Source organism: Parasteatoda tepidariorum, chromosome 4 (genome assembly GCF_043381705.1).
Source record: "Parasteatoda tepidariorum isolate YZ-2023 chromosome 4, CAS_Ptep_4.0, whole genome shotgun sequence".
Taxonomy (NCBI): Eukaryota; Metazoa; Arthropoda; class Arachnida; order Araneae; family Theridiidae; genus Parasteatoda; species Parasteatoda tepidariorum.
In genome coordinates, this window is record NC_092207.1 from 25728955 (window position 1) to 25751414 (window position 22460).

General features: G+C 27.3%; 1 protein-coding gene across 1 annotated transcript; it reads right to left on the reverse strand.

Moving 5' to 3' along the window:
* Window positions 1-281: 281 nt before the first annotated feature.
* LOC107453848 (very-long-chain 3-oxoacyl-CoA reductase-B) lies at window positions 282-22285 on the reverse strand. The gene is made up of 10 exons (XM_043047718.2): window positions 21946-22285; window positions 8608-8654; window positions 8449-8524; window positions 6932-7042; window positions 5298-5362; window positions 4425-4469; window positions 4216-4332; window positions 3026-3091; window positions 890-1036; window positions 282-560 (listed from the first exon to the last, which is right to left on the reverse strand). The coding sequence occupies exons 1-10, from the start codon at window positions 22130-22132 to the stop codon at window positions 432-434; spliced, it is 990 nt and encodes a 329-aa protein (XP_042903652.1). The 5' UTR covers window positions 22133-22285; the 3' UTR covers window positions 282-431.
* Between the last annotated feature and the right edge of the window lie 175 nt (window positions 22286-22460).

The following is a 22460-nucleotide window of genomic DNA, read 5'->3' on the forward strand; positions in this document are numbered from 1 at the left end:
TCACAATCACCCCTGCCTTATGACATGGTGCATTATCCTGTTGGTAAACACCATCCCCCGCAGGAAAAACTGTTGCCATGAATGGGTGAACCTGGTCTGCAACTATGTTCAAGTAGCTTACAGACGTCAGGGATTGTTCTATGAATATTATGGGTCCTAATGTGCCCCATGAAAACCTGGGCAAGCCCATTGTTATAGATGGAGGGTGGTCATAATGTAACCCACCCTTTAAGAAGTAGTGGTAGTCACGGTGTTATTTCTGAGAAATAAAAGAAAATAAATTTCTTACAAAACCTTTATTTCCTAAGTTTCAATGACAGTATACCAGAAAAAGAACTTTGTTCGGAATGTACCAGCATTGTGTTATAAGATTTAACAAATAAAAAAAAAGAGTGATGAAATAACATATACGAAAAAGAAGTTGAACATTATTATTTTTCTTTATCAGTTAAGCCAAACTTTTTGTAATATTTCTTTCTTATTCCCTGCATCATGCTGTGTCCAATTGAAAGATTAAGGCTCTCGGGTAAATACTGGATCAGAGCTTCTTGAATATATCCCTGCAAAATAAACAATATCAAAAGTCAGAAGATTGTATCAAAAAATAGTGAAAATATCAAGCTAGATAGCCTGGCTATCAGCATTTTTCTTTTGAACAGTGTAGAGAAAAACAGATTTTTTTTTTGTACAAGACAGCAATCAGATTCTACCTGTTTAGTGTCAAGATTAAAAGTGCTAGAACACATTTCCAAATAAACATAATGGAAAAAAATATGAACTTTGACCTTAATTGAAAGTTATAATAATGAAATATTTAAATAACTATTATTTTAAAATTGGTTTTAAAACATGATAGATAAGAGTCTGGAATAAATTTAAATTCTTTCACCTGAAGTTTATGGACAGGATAGCCATACGTCCTCATTTCCACTCCAACTGACTTCATAGCCCATTTAACAAAAGCTTCAGGTGTGCAAGTTGTGAAACTTGGTCGCATTTTAGACATATTGGTTGAAACAAAACCAGGTAGTACAGCCTAGAACATAAATTAAGAAAATGAATGCAATTCAAATACAAAAAGAGTAAAATAATAAAGTGTACAAATTCAAATGTTATTACATACACATTAGGATATACTTAAAAACATTTCATTTTCAAAAAACTATATTGCATTTTAATATTTATTTGCAGTGCCTAATAATAATTGTTTTACTTCATTTTCAACAAAAATTCTAAAAATGTGTAGTGTTAATTTGTTTAGAACTAAAATCTTATGTCGATTCAAACATATCAGGCTTTTTTTTTAATCAGTATTTTGAAAGCTAAAATATGTAACTGCATATAAAATTAGAGCTGTTTTTTCACTGTTTCCAACAAAATTTTTTAAAAATTTATTACATTTTAATATTTTTATAACTATTATATTTTTTATCAGTTTTGCTTCGAAATAGCAACTTAAGAACTGAGAAAAGGGGGAACGGATTCTCAATTTGACATGGAAAAAATTAACTTGCCACACCACACTACCACTATGAAATCTTGTACAATTATAAAAACACTTATGTTGAATAACGAAATAATATAATAAAAAGATTATCTGCAAAGTATATCAAATAGTTTGCAGATAAATGAGACACTTCAACACAGTTTATGCAGTAAGTAATGATTGATACATACATCAAGTAAGAATATGAATCAATTTGTGACATTGAAAGTCAGAAATAACACTTCCAAATAGTCTGTTGCACAATTATTTAAATATAAAGGGGGAGGACAAAATAACAGAAACGGTTCTACACTAATACATTTTTTCATATTTCTCCAGAAATACTTATAAAATTATTTTATAACTTCAGAAGTGTTTAGATCATTCGATTTCTCATACATATCAATGAAGTATAGGTTTGAGAGACCAGCAACAAATTACAAAATGAAAATAATATTTTTCACCACCCTATACTATAAAATGTAGCAGTAGATTTGTGACAGTTTTTTTTAGTACTATATGCAATAATTACACAGAATTTCATAAGCCTGGCTTAAATATTTATAGAAATGTGAACATTTTTATAAAAACAAATTTTTTTGTCTAAGGTTTTTTGCTAAAACTTTAACAATATTCAATAAAATGAAACACAATTTAAAATTTATTACAAAATTATCTGCTTTAAACTTGGAGAAAAATTCCTTCAAAACTGTGTGAGATATGTGCAATTAAAGTAGTTCTTTTATACTGCACTTACACGAAAACAATTTTTACAAAAAAAATCTTAATCTTGTAATGAATTGTATTTGGCAACTAATGAAAAAAGTATGATTTGAATATCTTAAAAGTTTCAAGTAGTTTTCGTATTTTTTAAAAGGAAGCTTAAAATTATATGGGTTTTCCTACAAACATTATTTTGTATCATAAAACAGAATGTAACAAATGATAATCCCTGACAATAAACGTTCATACACTAAAATCTGATTTAATGAGGAAAGAAAACAGGCGAAAAAAATATACCTTTAGATGATCCCGAACAATGCCGGAGTCATTTTTAATAAATCTTGTTCAATTGTACAAAATGAAATATGTGGAAAACCCCTTATCATCTTGAGCATTCTTTTAAAAAATATGAAAACTACTTAAAAAATTGGAAACTTCTTAAGATATTCAAATAGGACTTGTTTTTTATTAGTTGCCAAATAAGATTTACGACAAAATTAAGAAAAAAAATTCTTAATTTTAGTAGTGAATCTTATTTTATATGACGCACGCGCAGTATAAAATAACTACTTTAATTACTCATATCTTTCGCAGTTTTAAAATAGTTTTTCTCACATTTGAAAGCAAAAATTTTATTAATTAAATTTAAAAATTTAAATTGCTCTAACAATTTTATTGAATATTTTCAAAGTTACAGCAAAAAACAAGATAAAAAAATTAGTTTTTTTAAAAAAATGTCTATATCTCCATAAATATTTAAGCTAGGCTTACGAAATTTTGTGCAAGTAAAAATTGAAAGTTCACAAAAATAATCACCTGAATTATAATTCCTTTGGATTTATATTCGTCATGCACAGCTTCAGTCAAAAACTTAACATATACCTAATAAATAAGAAGATGAATTATTTTATACTTACAATAGTAAAATTACAACACAAAAAATTGACTTAATTTTAAAAGTAAAACAATACTTTCATACAGGTACAATAGAAAATTTAATTTTAAAATAGTCTCGCTAATGTATATAACTATTGAATATCAAAATATCTAAGTCTTTAAAAATTGACAGTAGGGTTATTTGCTATATTGCACAGAATTCAAACATTAAGTAGGCTTAAAATAATGAAATCGTTTTAAAATAAGTTGGATGCAGTATTTAAGAATAGAATGAAACAAAAATATGAAAGATAAGTATTTTTTTAAAAATATAAATACCCTTAACCAATTCAATGTTTAAAAATTGTTTGTTTTGTGATATTTTCTTTAAATTCCCTGGGTAACTAAAATGCTAAAATAAATTGTATTTGCCATTTTACATTACCCAGAAATCTATCAACAAAGTAGAACCAAATTAAATAAAACAGGTAAGATAATAATAAAAAGAAAAGAATTATTCGAACTCAAAGAAGATCAAATTATAAATTTCTTAACTCTGATTTAAGAAATCCATAACTGAATATCTTATATCAGAATTTTGGCAGTAAATATCAGCCATATTTCGATAACGTTCATTTTTGGGTTCTCTTTGAGGCATGTTGAGAGATTTTAAGGTATATTTATTTACCATACATCTAATTTTTTTTACAGTTTTTTTTTCATACTTTCTCTTAATGTCTCCTACAATTTTGGTATTTTTTTTTTTTTTTTTTGAGACAGTGNTTTTGGTATTTTTTTTTTTTTTTGTGTAATTTTTCCCCAATTTAACACTTACTTAAACTTTAATAAAAATTGTAACACGATTTCTCTCAAAATTTGTATTTTAATATTTAAATTTTAAAAGGAAATATTTTTTCAGATTGAAAGTTATGTTTAATTACATATGAGTTTGTTTGTTTTTAGGGACATTTTAAGAATTTTTTTTGGATTGTTCAAATCTGAGTTTTGGTAATAAAATTATAATAAATAATATGCATATTATCTAATTAATATTCATCTTTGTTTTAAAAAAAATTTATCCAATTTTAGAACTGTGAATAAAACTATCTAGACTCTATGAAACACTTTACCTTAGTGGCACTATATAAACTTAAAAGTGGCATAGGTGATAAAGCACTTAAGGATGAAACATTTAAGATAACACCCTTGCCAAGTTTCTCCATAACTGGCAATACAAGCATAGTCATCTGGAAAAAAATAAATTTTTATAAGATTGCAATCATATCATGAAATTAAAAGTGTTTTATTTAAATAAAAAGAAAAAATCAGGAGAACTTACTCTAGTACATGATGTGATATTAGCTTTTACGCAATCATCACTAAACTGAAAGAAAAGGGGGGAATTAATATGTTTAAAACATATAGATCTTTTGTTATTAGGATGTACTTTAAATAGGATGAAAATTATGTAATACTGTCCCTTCACTTTTATTCGTTAACCCTAATAGAATAAAAAGTGAAAATAATCCACAACTTTATTAAGATTAATCAGGGTGCATAGCCAAATTACACAACAAAAAACAAGTACTTTTCAAGCACTCAAAAAATATTTTTAAGCACTTTAAAAAAATATCATAAATAGGCAGGGTTGGAAAGTTTTTGACAATTGACGATTTTATCTTGTTTTAACAACGTCATGTCAAAAGAAGAAAAAAACTTTTGGCATTGTTTTTGACAATTGTCAAAAATCATGAAATTTTGAATCATGTAAAGCGAATGGCGTTTTCATAAGCTACGGACTGATAATACACCGAAGTAGATTGATTGGGTTTAAATTAATAGTGAAAACGTTGAATAGAACAATGTGAACTGTGTCTTTTTTAATAATTCGAAGCGAAAATCAACATAGTAAAGGAAAAATCTCATTTTGAAAAAGGGAAAATTAAGCACTTTTTAAAAGCACCCAATGAAAAAAGAACCTTTAAGGGCTTTTGAAAGTCGAAAATAAGCACTTTTTAAAAACGCTGAGCACCCTGTTATNATGCCCTTCAAAACTGTTAACACATTTTTCAGTTATAAGCACCCAATGAAAAAAAGAACCTTTAAGGGCTTTTGAAAGTCGAAAATAAGCACTTTTTAAAAACGCTGAGCACCCTGTTATTAAGAAATAATTATCTTTAAATATTTAAATAAATTATCATAATTAAAATACCTGCACTCCATCCACAATCTTTGTCAAATACTCAGCATATTTATAACTCATCCCAATGTTGTTAACTGAAAATAATTTTTTCATACATTAGTAAGGAAAAATTTAATAAAAAGATCTAACTTTCAAATCAGATTTTTTTTCATAAAAAAAAATAAATAAATAAAGCTATACAACACAAGGCAGTATTTAAATTATTCTAAAAACTCTGATTATCTTCTTCTCAAAATTCTAACAAAATGAAAAAAAATTTTTTAATTTTTATCATAAACCACTCCAAATACGTTAAATTTAACACTTTTAAATAGATATTTTGTTGATAACTACTCTAATTGTAAATGGTGAAGAAAAACTATATTCACTGAAATAAACTTGACACTCAACTTTTATTATAATAATAGACTATAATTACTCTCTACAGCTGCGGTTCCCAAATGGTGTTACGATAGAGTTAAATAGGAGTACTTTTTATAACTAGTGGTGAATTTTTTGAAACCTCAAATTATATTTAGGTCCAACCTATAATTCCTAATTTATTTAATAATTGATTGCCTTTTTGAAATAATTTCAAGTGAAATGTCATTTTTTAAAACGAACTATAGTATATCTACAAAAAAATATATTGAACAAATTATGAAAAGGACAAGCATTTATAAAATACTGCATTGGTATTTCCGATCGCGCTTTGCAAATCAAAATAAAATAACTGAATTCTTTGATAAAGAAATATGTTTCCCTAATAACCAATTTTCAATGTTTATAACAGCTCTTTTAAGTTGTCGTTTCAATGTAAATTACAATTACAAATATTCTAATAAATTGTAATTTATGTACATGCAAAAAAAATAAAAATCATAATTAGACTAGTTATTGCACATGTCAGATATAAAAATTATTTTAAGATTATTAAAGATAAAACGATGGAAATTTTCATTCCTCTAATTAAATATCTTAAAAGTAGTCTTTTCTAAGTTATAACATTCACAATTACCTTAACAAACTTGGAGTTCAACCGAAAGTTTGCTTTTTACAATCAAAACTGGGAAATAAATTATAAGTTTATATTTTTATTAATTTAAAATGTGAAATTTTGTTTCATAATTATTAGCATAATACAGTACAGAACCAGTTATCCGAAAATCATAAAACCGGAAAACCAAAAAAACGGAACGAAATTCGATAAATTTTCCCGCCATTTTTTTAAAAAAAAAGTTTTTTTTCTCATAAGATTTTAGGATTTTTCTTTTTTTTTTAAAGATGTTTACCTTACCATCATTTTGGAAATAATCATTAATGTATTACTTCATCGTTTTTTCTTCTTTTTAAGATTATTTCCAACTATTTTTGTATTTTTTTAGTTGGGTTTAACAATAAAAAAAACGGTTTTTTGTATCGATTCAGAAAACCGGAAAAATCAGTTATCCGGAATAGCGATGGTCCCGATCGTTCCGGATAATCGGTTCCCTACTGTAATATTGAAATATCCATACATTATTTTTCCTCCAAGTAATAAAGAGATAAATTAAAAATTAAATTATAATATGGATCAGAATTTGGTAATAGACGCTATATTGAAAAAGTACTCACCAGTTAAGCATAAAAATTATATTAAAAAATTTTTTTTTTTGAATAATTACCTAAAACACCAATGTCCAAATCTTCAATTTCTCGTCTAATAATATCGTAAATATCCACATCTTTTGTAAAATCAACAGCAACAACTTTAGTTTTCACAGAATATGATTTCTCTGGAGAAAAAAAATTTGATTAACCATGTGATATAGAATCGAGATATTAAAAAATTACATAATATCTCTTATTAGTTAGAAAAAAAATAATCACTTTAGGGATCATCTTAAAAAATACAATAGTTCATCAGAATAGGGGATACAAGCATTTTGCAAAGGTGTAGAAATATGTGAAATGAGAATTTTCCAGGTAATATCTCAATTTCTTTTTTCTTTACTAGTTATATCGAAATAATTATAAGGACTAAAAGTACCTTCAATCTAAATTATTTAGCGATTATGTGATAAAATTTAGGAATTTATTTGAATTGGTTTCTTAAAAACATAAACTGTGTAAAAAAAAATTGCATGGAATTATGTTGCACATTTATTATTTTAGTGATCGTATTTTTATAAAACTAAAACATTTTTTTGTAAAAGAGACTAATAAATATAATGAAAAAGGGAGTGAATCATAGTAATATTTATAAATTTAAAATATATTGGTAAATTAAGCATGAAAAAAATTAAAACCAGTTTGATTGCTCGAAGAAATTTGTAGGTTGTTTTTTGCTAATAATTTCTTTTCATTTCTCACTACATTCTGGTAATCAAACAGGATTTTAATATTTTAGTGTTGCCTTCCTTTTAATGATGCGTTTGATAGGGTTTATTTTTTCCTTGTTTAAATATTAATTTCCATAAACATTAATGCATTCTAAAAATATATATTCGAGGCAGTGAGAGCACCCTGTGTACAAGGAAACACTTTTTAGAGAAATATGAATGAACAAATTGTCAAAACATGTAAATAAACAGGATTAGTATTATGAATATAACATGATAATAGTCTTGGTTGATATAAAATAGACTGATTTTGTATTTTTTAAAAGATTGGATTTATTATAAAATTATAATGCTTTTTTGATAAAATAGAAATACAAGGCTTTAATAAACATATTATAAATTTGAAAACCTAAATTATGAATTTTATTTAGTAAACACCTTGGGCTCAAATACTTGGAAAGTCTTGTCTTATAAGTATTATAAAATTATTGGATTTTTTTTAATTCGAATGAATCAATATTTTAGAATTACATTTTCAGAAATAAGTACTAAGATTACTTAACCCAAAGATTACTTAAAATCTGACAAAAATGTATGAAATTTTAACGGATAACTTTTGAGAAAGTAGCGTTTAACACATTTTTAAATAGGGAGAAACTGGTTTTTATTGTAACAATGCAACTTATTGAAAGATCAGAAAAGGCTTAACACGTTATATCATTTTAAATGAAAAAGTAATTCTGAACAATGAATTTTATATAAGCTTCAAGAAAAAAAAATTGTAGAAAAAATTTTGAAATTTAAAGAGAAAAAAAAAATTAGTAATAATATTATATTTATAATAAACTATTGTCTCCTACCTATTTCTTGAGCTACAGTCTCCAACTTTTCAAATGTGCGGCTAATTAAAACTATATTAAAACCTTTTTTTGCTAGCTGTAAAATAAAATGAAATTTCTTATTACTGTTATACACTCATAAAAAGTTATTTACAAAAATCTCAAAAACTCCATACTTACTGCTTTTGCATATGCTTTACCTATACCATCAGTAGAACCTGTTACAACTAGAAAAAAAAATTATGTAAGAATAATGATAAAAACAGAAACGAATAAAAAATATAGTTCATCTCCGGCTAACTTTCCTCTCCCACATCATGATTTTTCACAATTTTTATTTTGTTTCTTGATTATAAATTGTTACATTAAAATTTTAAATTATTCAAATAAATTATCTAAAAAAATTTCATTGTGTTTTCACAAATTTAGTTTCCGTTTAGATAGGGATAAAAAATTTTATTCTATGGAGTTCTGATAGGATTGTGATAAAATTTCATCTATAGAGTTCCAATTCTATTGGGATAAAATCTTATTCCATTGAGTTTCGATTTTTATCTCAATAGAATTAGAACGCTATAGAAGAAAAAATTTCTGGGTAAAAATGTTATTCTATAGAGATTTGATTCTATTGGGATAAAATTTTATTTTATACAGTTTCAATTGTATGGGGATAAAATTTTATTCTATAGAGTTCCAATTCTATTGGGATAAATTTTTATTCTATAACATATACACTGTATATATACTTATAGTATACTATATATAATTAAAAGCAGGGTTGGCAAGGTTTAGGACAGAATGGATTAATCCACGGTTTAAACCCTGGTTTAAACCGTCCTGTCCAAAACCCCTTTGTCCAAAACTGTCCAAAACCTTTTTACTCAAATTATGTCACAATTTTATCTGAACAATACCTAAGAGGTAAAATAAACATAGAACTAATAACATATTGATAATTAAATATACTAGAGAATATTTGTTTTTAAAAGTATAATGTTTTAATAATATTGTTTGACTCTTCAATTTAAACAAAGGAAGATTAATCAGTAATCAAGTTCAATTGGTCCTCTCATTCAATGGTACATAACTGAAGTTTGGCCTTGTCATACCGGTTAAAATATTAGGGACTAAGTGCTTGGTTCGTCATAAACAGATCTATTTATATCTATAGTACTATTCAAGAATACTTNGTCACTCAATTGACTATTTTTAATTAATTTATTTTCACGAACTAGCCTATCTTATTGGTTCAAATAGATGGCATGTCCTCAAATAAGCTAATTAATTAGTGCAGACGATATTTTAGGTTACGAAATCAAACACAAAAAATGTTCTTTCGCTGAATGAACGTACCTTTTTTTCGACGGATTTGAACCTTTGACTGCTGAATTCGCAGTCTAGAAAATATGGTCTCAATAGTTTAGTCAAAGAGCGGTTGGCAGTTTGGCCTTCGAAAAGTAACTTACACTTTTTGCGTATTTCGACCATACCTCGGAAAATTAGGTGAATCCAAAAATTTTTGCACCCAATTTGCTTATCCAAAGATAATACGCAATGAACAAAATAATTTTGAATAGTTAGTTATTTACATTTAATAACTACTATTTATTACGGGACAATATTTCCCAGACTGCGATTCCCTCCCTCCTATTCTGATAGTCACAAATCCAATCCGTCGAAAAAAGATACGTTTATTTAGAGAAAGAAAGCATTTTGTGCCTGATTTTGTACCTTAAAAATATAGTTTGCTTTAATTAATTAGCAAATTTTAAGTCACCATTTTGAACCATTGACACTTAGTTCGTGAAATCAGAATAAAATAAAATTAAAAGTGAAAAAAAGAAAAAGAATTCTAAAAAAAATATCAAACAGCAGCAATGACGACGCATCCGCGCTGTTTACTATTACTCTTGAACACAGTTGAGAAGTGTGATGACGTCTAACTAAGATGCGCACGCCATCAAGCCCAAAACAACACCCATTTCGTCAATGGGTAATAAGAACATCAAAACAATGACTTAAAGTGATTTTCTTTTTTTTCTAGTGGGCGTGTAGTGTAATAGAGCTTTTCTGGTGCCAAAAATAGACTCCGATCATTAAAAATTAATAAAATGTAAAGGCGAAGACTAATCATGATTCTTCGTATGAAAGTTTCAACCTTTTTATCTTTCGTCGAAGAAATCTTATTAAAACGAAGAGCAGGCAGTTTAAAAATATTTGTCAAAATCCATGAAATCGAAATTGAAAGAAAGAAAATCAGCACACTTGCAGGAGAAATCTTTTAACTCGAAAGGTAATTTTATTCAACTATAGCAGAAATTCTAAATATGAATTTAAATTATTAAAATATATTAACTTTTGGATACATTTTGGTAGTTAAATTTTCAAAAACTAGCTGTAAAAATGAACAATACCTTTTATAGTAAATGTTTTCTATTCATTTATTTAATTTAAAATAAAAAATCAAAGCAGACGGAAGAATAAAAATATCATATGTATTACAATATTTTTCAAATAGGGCAGTCCAAATATTACGTAAGCACATAACGGGGTGTGATTTACTTATTTTTACAGACAAAAAGGAGGGGTATGAATCAAAATTTTCTTAAAATGAGCAAAATAAAATATTTAACGAAAAAATTACTGGTAGAATAATTTCTAATGTGGAATAAAAATTGGAGAAAAAGTTCTTAGAAGAGTTTCACAGGTCAATAGTTTTGAACCCAAATGAAAAACCCAAAAGATTTAGATAAAATATTCGATTCAAAACTTTACAAAAAAGAATTAGAACCTAAACTCTTAATGAAAAATTGCATCTTTTTAATTGAATTTTTTTCTAAAACTTAATAACTACCCAAAAAGTCTAAGTTAAAGCGAAAACTGGGAAGAGGGTTGTTGGAACTTTTCTACATAAGCATGTGAGGGGTTTGTGTTTTGCTTATTTTTGCAGAGGGAAATCCAAAATTTCCAATATGCTCAAGTAATATTTGAAGACCCCCAAACTATGCATAAAAAACAAAATTTTTACAGCAGAATTATTAAACCTCAAAATTAAATATACAAATCACGTATTTAGAATCGCTTAAAACGGTGGGACCAACGAACTATTTTATAGCTCTGTTGAACACAATAGACAATTGGCTTACTAATTGGCTTAAGTATTTTAAGTAGTTAGCTTCACAATTTAAAAAAAATGCGTTAGGCAATACAGATAATTGCACAGGATAAATAACCTTGGTTTGCGCCATATTAATAAACAAGTAATTAGTTTTAGAACTAAGTATTTCCTTGAAGACGACCATAAAGAGATTTTAATTTATTTGTACTTTTTCCTTTGTTTTCTCATCGACAATATCAGTCAAAATCTAAGATCAAAATTCATTCTAAAAAGTGAATGATCTTACTAGTATTAATAATTCATTTCCTATTTCAAAACTAGGACTCTAATTCATCCTAGCACGAGTATCACAATTGGGTACCCGCACTTCAAGAAGAAGATTACAGATGCCCACATAAGTAACCTATGACGTACGCGACAGCTAATTGTTTATAAGCAAAATGGCGTGTTAATGTTGAGTTAAATTTCTCCACATAAGTTAGAATGTTAATTAACGTGAAGTTAATTAAATACAGCTTAGTATCGAACATCGAATTTGTTGAAATATAATTCTTTCTTATCTACGTCTTTACTTAGCTTAGATTTATTATTTGTTTATGTATTTTATGCTAACCTTGATATATTTTTGTTTTGTGTATCTGGCAACTTTGATGCATAATAAGTTTGTTTATGCTCTACGTGGCTTTGTGCCTGTCGTTGTGTTAAGTAAGAAATATATAATGAAAGAATTGAAATCTTTGTGAAAGAATACAGAATGAGTCACTTAATTGATACTTGATGGCAGAGATGCCAACTTGCTCCGGACAGCAAATATAGATTTTCAAGTGGCAGTTTATCAATTGTGATTCTTGCTTTAATAAATTCAATTTAGTAGATTTTTATCCACCACTATTTCTAAACAATTCGTAGGTTTATATAATTTACCACTTTATGGTGCATTAGTCATGCTATATCTTTTAAAAAGCAAGCAAAAATAGTCAAATAATTACAAAATTTACTTTGTAGTTATTTACCGTTTTTTTTTTTTTAAATTACTTTGGCGTGTCCGGAGCAGTTGACATCTCTGTGATGGGCTTGGCTTACTCGAAATAGAATGGAAAGAACAGCTGCTAACGTAAACCAATGCCACGTTTTAGCAACAAATCAGGATCTAGAGCGTCACTTGCAGGTATCCAGATAGGCGCATTAATTATTAAAGCCCCTTCTTCATTACTAATTTTATTTTGGGTGTTCATGTTTACATAATGTTAATCTTTACGCAGTAAAGTAAGATAAAAGATTTGGAAACCTGAAACTACTAAGGTGTGTAGAAAATTTTACTGAGAGCATGATGGCATAATAAAAAATTTAACATTGGGCCTATTCCAAGGCACGGAGCTTTAGGAGCCAGCTCCAAATTTTTTCAATTTTTGAGTTTATCATTTAATTCATATGATTTAATTCATGATTAAATAAATTTATTTGATAACATAAATTGAATGTGCTTTACTGCTTTAGAATTTTGGAAAATTACTGGGTGAGCTCCACGACATAGAGCTTTTGGAGCGCACTCCAAATTTCTTTAACATTTGAAATGTAAATTTTCATTTGACTGAGAACATTTCGAACGATGCAGTTCATAATTGACACGTGATGTCATTATTCTTTATTTAATAATAATTCTTTAATCAATACTTGAAATAATTAGTTTAGAAAAATAAACTATAACGCAGGAAAAGTTAAAATCGTTAAGTATAAATAATATAGTAATTCAATTCACGAGTTTTAGAAATTTAGGGAACATTCTTAATTAATAAAACTTCTTACATAACATTCTTATTTAATAAAATTAATGTAATTGTGAACTGCAGTTCCATTTTGCTTGAATTTCAAATTTGTTTCCAGAAGACATTACTTTAGCTTTAAAGTAAGTGATGATATTAGGTTAGAATCCAGCAGAAAATCAACGCAAGAATTTTGAAAATATAGGAAAACGTATTTGACGTAAGGTAAAATTGCAAAACCAAAATTTTTTCATTCCAAAATAGTTAATAGTTAAGGATTGGAGATTTCGCCAATCGGAACCTTACAGGCGAGAAGTAAAGGTAAAGCTAGCTCTAAATTTTCCAATACACAAATCAAAGCATCGAATACGTAATTTAAAGCAACTTAATGTCACTTGGAACCTCCATCCACTTATTCAATCAATTCGAAAACTATTTTTTAAGTTTAAGAAAATGTATATCAATTTCAACAACTGAGATATGGACATTTTATTGCACAAAGCAGTAGAAAAATGCTAAATTAAAAAAAAAAAAAAAAATGCAAAATAAATTCAGCAAAACTGATATAGCCATTTTAATTTTACAAAAAAGCGGTAGGTGAAACAATCGATTTGAATAAAATAAAATTAGAACAAATCAAGTCAAATACGTTTCGAATTATCTACTTTAATATTTAAAAGCGAATTTTTAAAATGTACAAAGTTAAGCATTTTTGATTAGCGTAAACTTGACGATATCTTAGCTTTAATTAATCGATTAATTTTACATTACCCATGAATTCCGTACTCAATATAAAATCAATAAATAATCGATATCTCCCTCTCGAAATATCTGAAAATGCATTACTCAGAGATTAAAAATAGTTCTTTCCTCTATCAAAGCAATCATCTTTTTCTAAATATATCCTTTTGTTCATCCTTTTGATAGATAAAAAAACGTGAAATACACGCGTGTTTAACATCGGAAGACATAAGGTGTTGAGAATCGGAAGACTCAATCAGTCGAAACACGTTTTGAAGATAATTAAAATTCACCGAACATATCTTCCTGTTTCATCAGTTGAGTGAGTTCAAATTGCCCGGGGAAATCGCCAAATCACATCAACGTGGAACTAATCATATAAAAATTTAACATGCATTTTGTTTATACAATGTGCAACTGAAATTTTAGGTACACTTGGAATTCTCATATAAATTTCAAAATAGTGTGGAGTTTTCCTCAATTGCACTGTAAGTGTAATAAACAGATATGAAACGATTCGAAGAAAAAGAAAAGCTATAGCTAAATTAAATCGGGAAAAAATAATAAAATGTAAATTTTACTTGCCCCAAAAGTTTAGACACAAGAGTAGATAAAAATTTCCGTCAAGTTAGAATGGTTATACATTTTCAGCTGTTATACGAATCCTTGGGGATTATTCTTAAATTTTATTCTCAATTTTCGGAGTTCGAAGATTAAAATTTAAAAATAAGTCTATTTCAGTTTAGTTATTAAAGCTCCAATTAAATCGCTCAAAGCGAAATAAATGCAAAGTTTCAATCCGTGGTAAGAATTGCAAACCACAATTATGATTAAGATTATGATTATTATGGTTTGTCACTTTTCACTAATCACGCTCATTAAGTAACTATTATTTTAGATAATTTTTCGTTTTATTTGATTCATAAAAATGTGTTCTATAGTGTTTTAAAGTGAAAATGTGAACCAAATTCTATATTTTTAAAACTTTTTCAGTACTCTTATAACTAAGAAAAGTTTTAAAATTGCTTACCGCCCTAAACTTTGGTTGCTAACTTCTATTGAAAAAATTTACTAGAATAAAATTAAACAAAAAATGTTTCTATATTAGTTCCTTAAAACATGAGGAAATTGCCTTTATATAATTATCCGTTCGTTAGCATGAAGGTCGTAGAATAAAGATCCCTTTTCTTATCTAAAGAGGATCAGGATTCTAAAACTATATGCATGCAGAGTACCGTTTTCCAATCAATCTGTAAAATCGCTGAAATTTTTAAGCAATCAGACCTTACAATTGGTCCTCACTCAATAATTAAAAATCTCAACAAGTTCCCATTAATATTTCAAACCAATAAAGAAAATTTTCGTAAATTATTAGAGACATAAATTCCTTAAAGTTGAAAATAAGAAAGAGATAAAAATTATTGATTTTTTCCCCCAGGTAATTGGCTCACTTTATGCGATAGTCTGATCTATATAGAATAAGTTCATAAATACTTCCAGTTTCCTCAATGAGCTGTACAGTAAAGTTGCATATAAAAAAAATAAGGAAATAATTAGAAAACTTTCCTTAAAAACATAACTAAATAAGAAAGCACAAGTATCCTTAGCTTGAAGCAGGAAAATGTAGCCGTCAACTTCAGCTGTCATATTCATTAAAGGTAAGAGTCAGAATGAGGTCAAGGTAACTATGTACTTTTAAACAATACACACTCTTGTCAAAAAAAAGTTAGTATCTCTTGATTAAACTGAGAAAAAAATTGACGCGATTAAAATCAGTTTGAATTTAACGAACGAAAATAACGTTTTAAAAATGTTCTAATGAATTAGAAAATGAAGTAACAGACATTGAGAAATCATATTTACTTAAAACGATTTGTTATCCTACAATAAATTTGAAAATTTGCTTATTTTTGTACCAAAAATATGATCACAAAGAAATTTATTTTAACTAGAAAATATAATTAAGTCGAAATTGGAAATATATCAATAAAAAATTTAATGAGAAAAAGTCTAGCAGAGATGATTTTCACTATTTTCTTAGGAAATGATGAGCGCATCAGTGCCTGATTTATCATAAAGACAGAGAGACCCAGGACTAGGGCCCCCTCATTTCTGGGGGTCTCCCAAACATTACAAAGAATTTCTTTGTTTTTTTTTTCTTTAAGAATTGTTTATCAGAATTATGAGTTAACAAAGATTGATATAGATAAAAGCTCAAATCTATTAATATGTCGTAATTTACTTATAAGTAATTTAAAAACACTTCATTATTAACCAGGTAAATTTTATTTAAAATAACAACCAGGGGACCCCTGACAGTTCTGTGTCAAGTGCCGCCGCATTTCTACAGGGTGCGTAGCCAAATCTTTAAAAAAAAAAAAAAAAAAAATCAGAACCTTTTAACTACTTTTTAAGCATTCAAAAAATATTTTTAAGCACTATACATACCTGCCAACTCTTCCGGTTTTTCCGGAAGATTTTAATTTCGTATTTAAAGTGGTACCAAAACTCATGTCATGTTATTAAAATTTTTGAATTATAATGATAATTATAAATAAGTTTGACCACCACTACGTTGTTTGACCACCACTACGTTTAAATAATTACAACAAATATATAAAAGCATACTAATTTTAACGACAGCGAATTTTAACCTAGTCAAAATATAAATATATTTTTGAGTAAGGTTGATTTTCGGTAATTGTTTTACTACCACTTGGAAAATTCATTCTCAGAAAGAGTGAAATTTGTCAGGTATGCTATATACATAAAACCAAATCTTTCAACGTAAAATAAGCACCTTTTAAGTACTTTTTAAGCACTATATACATTAACAAAATGCAAAATAATTTTCAAAGACTTAACATTGATCATGATAAAAATAACAAGTTTCTGACTAACTCTTTTCTTGATTATATTAGCCATTTATAATGCTTGACAGATTTTTCGTTTCGATATCAGAGGGTGAAAAATGATGTCTGAAATTGAGAATGTCTTGCAAAATGCAGCAGAGTTGCACATGAGAGTGCAATAATCTCACCGAACCCAGCTCAGTATATGCACATGCGGACTCGCAAGTATTTCATCAAACATGTAAAATGATTGGTGTTTTTATACGCTATGGACCAACGGCACACCGAAATCGACTGTGGTTGAATGAATTGTGAATAACTTCGAATAGAACAATGTGAAAAGCACACTTCAGTGACGAAAATCGACAAGGTAAAGAAAAAAAATCTCATTTTCAAAAGGAGAAAATTAAGCACTTTTTAAAAACACCCAATGAAAAAAGCACCTTAAAGGGCTTTCAAATATCCACCTTTAAGTAGTTTTTAAAAACGCTATGCACCCTGTTCTAGACCAAGCCCTGAAACGCATTTTCAATTTTATGAACGACAAAATTTTTCATACGCTATCGGTAATGAAAAAGAATAAACTTTAAAATATCTTAAACATTTTTAAGTAAGGGACACTTATTTTTTCAACTTCACGATATCAAAAATAAATTTGCCTCCCACTAAAAGAGAAGCCGTTTTAAAGTTTGTATCTGACTTTCAAATATTTAAACATGTGTGCAGCAGCAGCTGATATTTGACACGAACCTTCAGATCTTACAAAACGATCTATACCCACTTACACTAGACAGAATAATAACACAGAAATAGCCATTTGATCTCTAAATAACGAAATACAGCTAAAAGATTATGTGGACATGAAATAAATTTTTTTTTAACTGGTGGTCTTTGAGACGAAGACGGGATCTTGCTTTAATAATCTAGCAGTACATTATTAAAATAATTTATTTTAAGAAATTCAGTTGAAAGATTTAATTTTTAAAAAAAGGAAAAATTAAACAAAATATATTTTACTTCATGATTACTGCAATAAGAGGGGAAATAAGAAAGAGCCTGCATTGTTAAAAATTGCCAAAAAGATAGTTAATTCCGTTAAACACAGTGTTAAATGCAAATATGTTAAGAAAAAAAATTAAAAAAAAAAACGTGTTGAAACCTGAAATACGCTGCAAAAAAAAAAAGAATAATAAATAAATAAATCTTTGAAATAACACCACTCAGTTCATCTTTAACTGGAATTCCATCGTTTTTTTCACGCAATAATGGCTTTAAAATTTCTTCTCTCAAGGATGGATTAAAGTTTACTAGTTTACTTAAACATGGATCAAATCTCTAAAATAAAAATGTAAAAATATAGCAGGATTTTTTTTTTTTAAAAGGTTAATGAAACATTTATGTTTCAAAATCCATTTTAACCTTGAAAAATCTCTAAACAAAAATATTCTTTTTTTCCTCTTTTAAACGGAAATTTTTAATGACATTCTTGCTAATTAAGGATAAAGGACTAATTAAGGATTGCAGGGCAGAATTCCGTGTACATTTTTTTTTCGAATTAAGACAATTTGAAATAAAAACTAGGAATGTAAATTTAAAATTCAAGTAAAGCACAAGTGACGGTAAATTTAGGAAACGTTTAATCTAAAAATAAAAAATTTCAGGAAAAAAAAAACATGGTGACAAAATTATTTTTAATCCGAAAACCACATTAGTTTACCATAAAATATTTATTATTAAATTAAAATGCATTTTATGTTTGAATTTTTCATGTTTTCATTGTTTTAATTAAATGATTGACTTACTGTCACATGGTATAATTATAGCTCCTAAATTATTTCCTTTTCCAACACATGCCTCAAAATGCTGAAAATTTGAGCAGTCGAATTATGCATAACATAAATTTATGATTTTAAAATTTATGATCTCTTTTTATCCGCAGTAATAGTTCTATAAGTTAGGATCTATAAAATAGAGCGCCAAATAAAAAACAAAACACCTGAATACCTTTCGTTCTAAATATTGTTGTTGACACACCACCAAGTAATTCTATATTTTGGAGGGGTAGACTATCTGGGGTCTGTCCAGACATTTTGTGAAAGGTCCTGTTTTAGTAAAATTGTGAAAAAACTACTCATAATTTGTGAATATAAAATAAGCGTTAAGTCATATTCTTTCAACCAGGGTCCTGCTTCTGTCAATTTGTGCAAATAGGGTCCTGTTATTGCAAAAATTGCTAAAAAATTTTTCAAGAAGTTTTTAAATTGAAAAACAATTATTTAAATTGTTTTAAAATTGTAACAAGATTCTGATCAACAATAGCTGCTACTAAATTAGACATGTAACATACAAATATTTGGTATTAAGCCTATACTGCTCAACACAGAATATTCATTTCGGAAGAATAATGGAAACAAAATCACTCACATTTTTAATAATTTCAATTGACATATCTTAAATAACACAACTCAGTAATGTATCACTTTTAATGTGTTACGCATTAAGTAAACTCAAACAATTCTTAAATTTATAATATTTTATTTAAAAAATTGGCAGAAATTAATTTTTATTTGCATAATATTCTATTAATTAATTTTATGAATAAATATAAATTGGTCAATGATTCATCTTTTTTTCAAAAAATTATGATTTAATATTAATAAGAATGCGTTTGTAAAAGTAGAAATATTTTCTTAGAATACTACATTTGGAATTTAAACTTAGGAAAACTTTTTTTTTCTCCCCCGGGAAGGGTTTATTTGATTAACAAAACAATAATGAAGATAAACAAATTTGTGAAGGGTCCGATTAAAAAAATTATTTTGTGAATGGTCCGTTTTCCTTAAAATATATTTTGTGAAGGGTCCGTTAACAGACCCAAATTTCTTCTAAACAGAGTTAGAATATTTTTCTACATCTGTGGAACTATTTAAACAAATTTAATAAAAATCTTAACACAGCTACAATACTGTACACCAAAAAATATCTCAAAAGAAAAAAAAAATTTTAAACAATTATTCAGGAACTGTGTAACTTAGGGGACAGAGGGAGAATTATCCCTCTCACATTTTATAAATTAGAGGGGCATATTCCCTTCCCTTCTAAAGCTACATTTTTTAACAAATATTCTTTGCAGAATTTAAATTTCTGTATTTCAAGAGATCTTTAATATTTCCTCAGTGGAAACTTCTACCAAATTATAATTTATTACAAATTAAATACTCGAGAAAATAAATATCAAAATTGAGACTTGCCATTGGTTCCACAATATGACTTGAATTCATCACAATATCTATCAAGTCCCAAGTAAGTTCTAATTATTGTTATTATACTAATTATCAACTGCTTTTTTGAAGAAAGAAAAATTCTCTTAACCTCTAAAACTTTTTAGAAACTTCAGCTTCCTCACTCTTTAGTTTTCCACGGTTATTGTAATTAATATTTATTACATGATAAAAATATGAAAATAAGAAAAAAATGTAGAATTTTCTTAAAGATTTATTTCTCAGAAACTATTAAATCGATTTTGATCACATTTTGGACTTTGCTATTTACTGATACAAGGATTTTAAAATAAGGTAAGCATTGATGTACCGCAAAATTCAATTCTTATCAATCATTAATAAATCTGAATGCATTAATAAAAAAAGGTATGATCCAACTGAAAAAGTATGGTTTTCGTAATTGATTTATTTACTTAGGATACTGACTGCACCATTTAAGATCTACCTTTAAACCCCCAAAGATCGCATCTTAAAGAACAAATTCAATCACATTAAAAATGATTTAAGTGTTCCTTTTATTATACATACTGTACCGAGCTCTGAATCTTAGATACTTTAACAAGCAAACGCTCATGTTATTTTTAGGGCTTCCTAAATTTATCTAAGGCTGGTACTTCTTAATACGAATTTCAAAGCCCCAACACAATGAAACAATCCCTATTGTTTAGGGAATTTAGACTTTGGAAAAAATATTCATAATTTATGATCTTCAAATAGTTAGTTTTAAGAATAATTCACAACTTATTCAATTCATTGTTGCAAGAAACTTAAATTATAAAGATTTTATTCCTATTAGCTATTACAATCACACTGCAAATTTTAGATTAACTATGTTTATTTTAATATGTTTAAGATTCTTGAGCGGTACAGAACTCAGTTCAGTTATTCATAAGTTCAAATCATTTTCGATTTCAAATATGTCTTTAGTAAATTAGTATAAATCAATAGAAATCAACTTTTATCACTGATATTAAATAATCTCTTAAGCGAAAAACGTTTATCGAATTCATATAGAGATCAAAAATGATATAGGAATTAAATAATCAAAACTAAAAGTGAAGTTACCCTGGTTACGATACAAAATAATAAAATTTTATCCCAATATAACTGGTGAATAAATCATTAGAACAAATCCTGTGTTAATATAACAAAAAATTTAGTGATTTCTCTATTGAAAACTTTTAAATTTAGATATAACAATCTGTTTTGTTATCAAGATACATGAAATGATTGTAGTAACCAAGGTGATTTGGGGAAAAAATGAGCAGACGATAGAATTGGAAAATTTAAATGTAAATTTTCAACTTTTATACAATTTTAGAAACAAAACAAACTTACAACAATTTTAGAAACAAAACAAACTTACAACAATTTTAGAAACAAAAAGCTTAAACTACGTCACCGACTTAGCATTCTATCAATCATTCACATAAAAATTTAACTTTTAAACACACTACATTAGGTATAAAATGTACTTGAGGTTATTAATCATAAACCAATAGTTCACTTTTTACTTTGTTAAATGCCATTAATTATACAGCACATATTTGTTATAATATATATCAATCACGAGAGAAAAAAAATCCTAAAAGAAATAAAACTATTCACCCTAAGATATTATTCTAAGCTAGTTTTCTGCGTAAGTTTGTTTTCGGTGTTTAATATTATTCAGAAAATGCAACACATTTAACTACTTTAAACTTGTACAGTATGTATGTAATGGTAAACATTTTCTGACGTTAAATAATCACAAACATACTCACTGGCCCATTTCCCAAGTTTCTTCCAATCTACAGTAGCTCCAAGCAAATCGGCTAAAATGCATGTATATAGTCCTCGCCATAATGACCTAAGCAGTTTAAATGAAATCCAACAAAAAACTAGTAGACCAAGGTACCACAGAATGCCTGCTGAGTCTGTATTTTGAATACATTTTTCAACAGTTGACATATTCAAAAAAAAACTGAGTCAAAGATTTCCCGGCACAAAACTGTAAAAAGAGGTTTTAAATAAACCGCATACCAATCGTAACAATTCACCGATAAGTAAACTTTCTGAGCAGTGAGCAGACAACTTCCAATTTTGGCATATAGCCTCGATACCAAACTGCCATTTAGCATTTTAACAAACTTAACAAAATTTTATATTTAAACATAAAATTTTGAAACTATTTCGGTGTAAAAAAATTTATTCACTCTTGATTGATTTCGCATGTGTAATGAATATTTATTGAAACTAAATTATTTTATTTTTAAAATAATACATTATATTATTATTC

Coding starts and splice junctions, on each gene's coding strand:
- LOC107453848 (XM_043047718.2), bottom strand. CDS start 22,132: ATGTCAACTGTTGAAAAATGTATTCAAAATACAGACTCAGCAGGCATT. Junction 8,655..21,945: donor GAAACTTGGGAAATGGGCCA/GTGAGTATGTTT, acceptor TTTTTTTTCTAG/TTGTAACAGGTTCTACTGAT. Junction 1,037..3,025: donor CCAAAGGAATTATAATTCAG/GTGATTATTTTT, acceptor TTTATGTTCTAG/GCTGTACTACCTGGTTTTGT.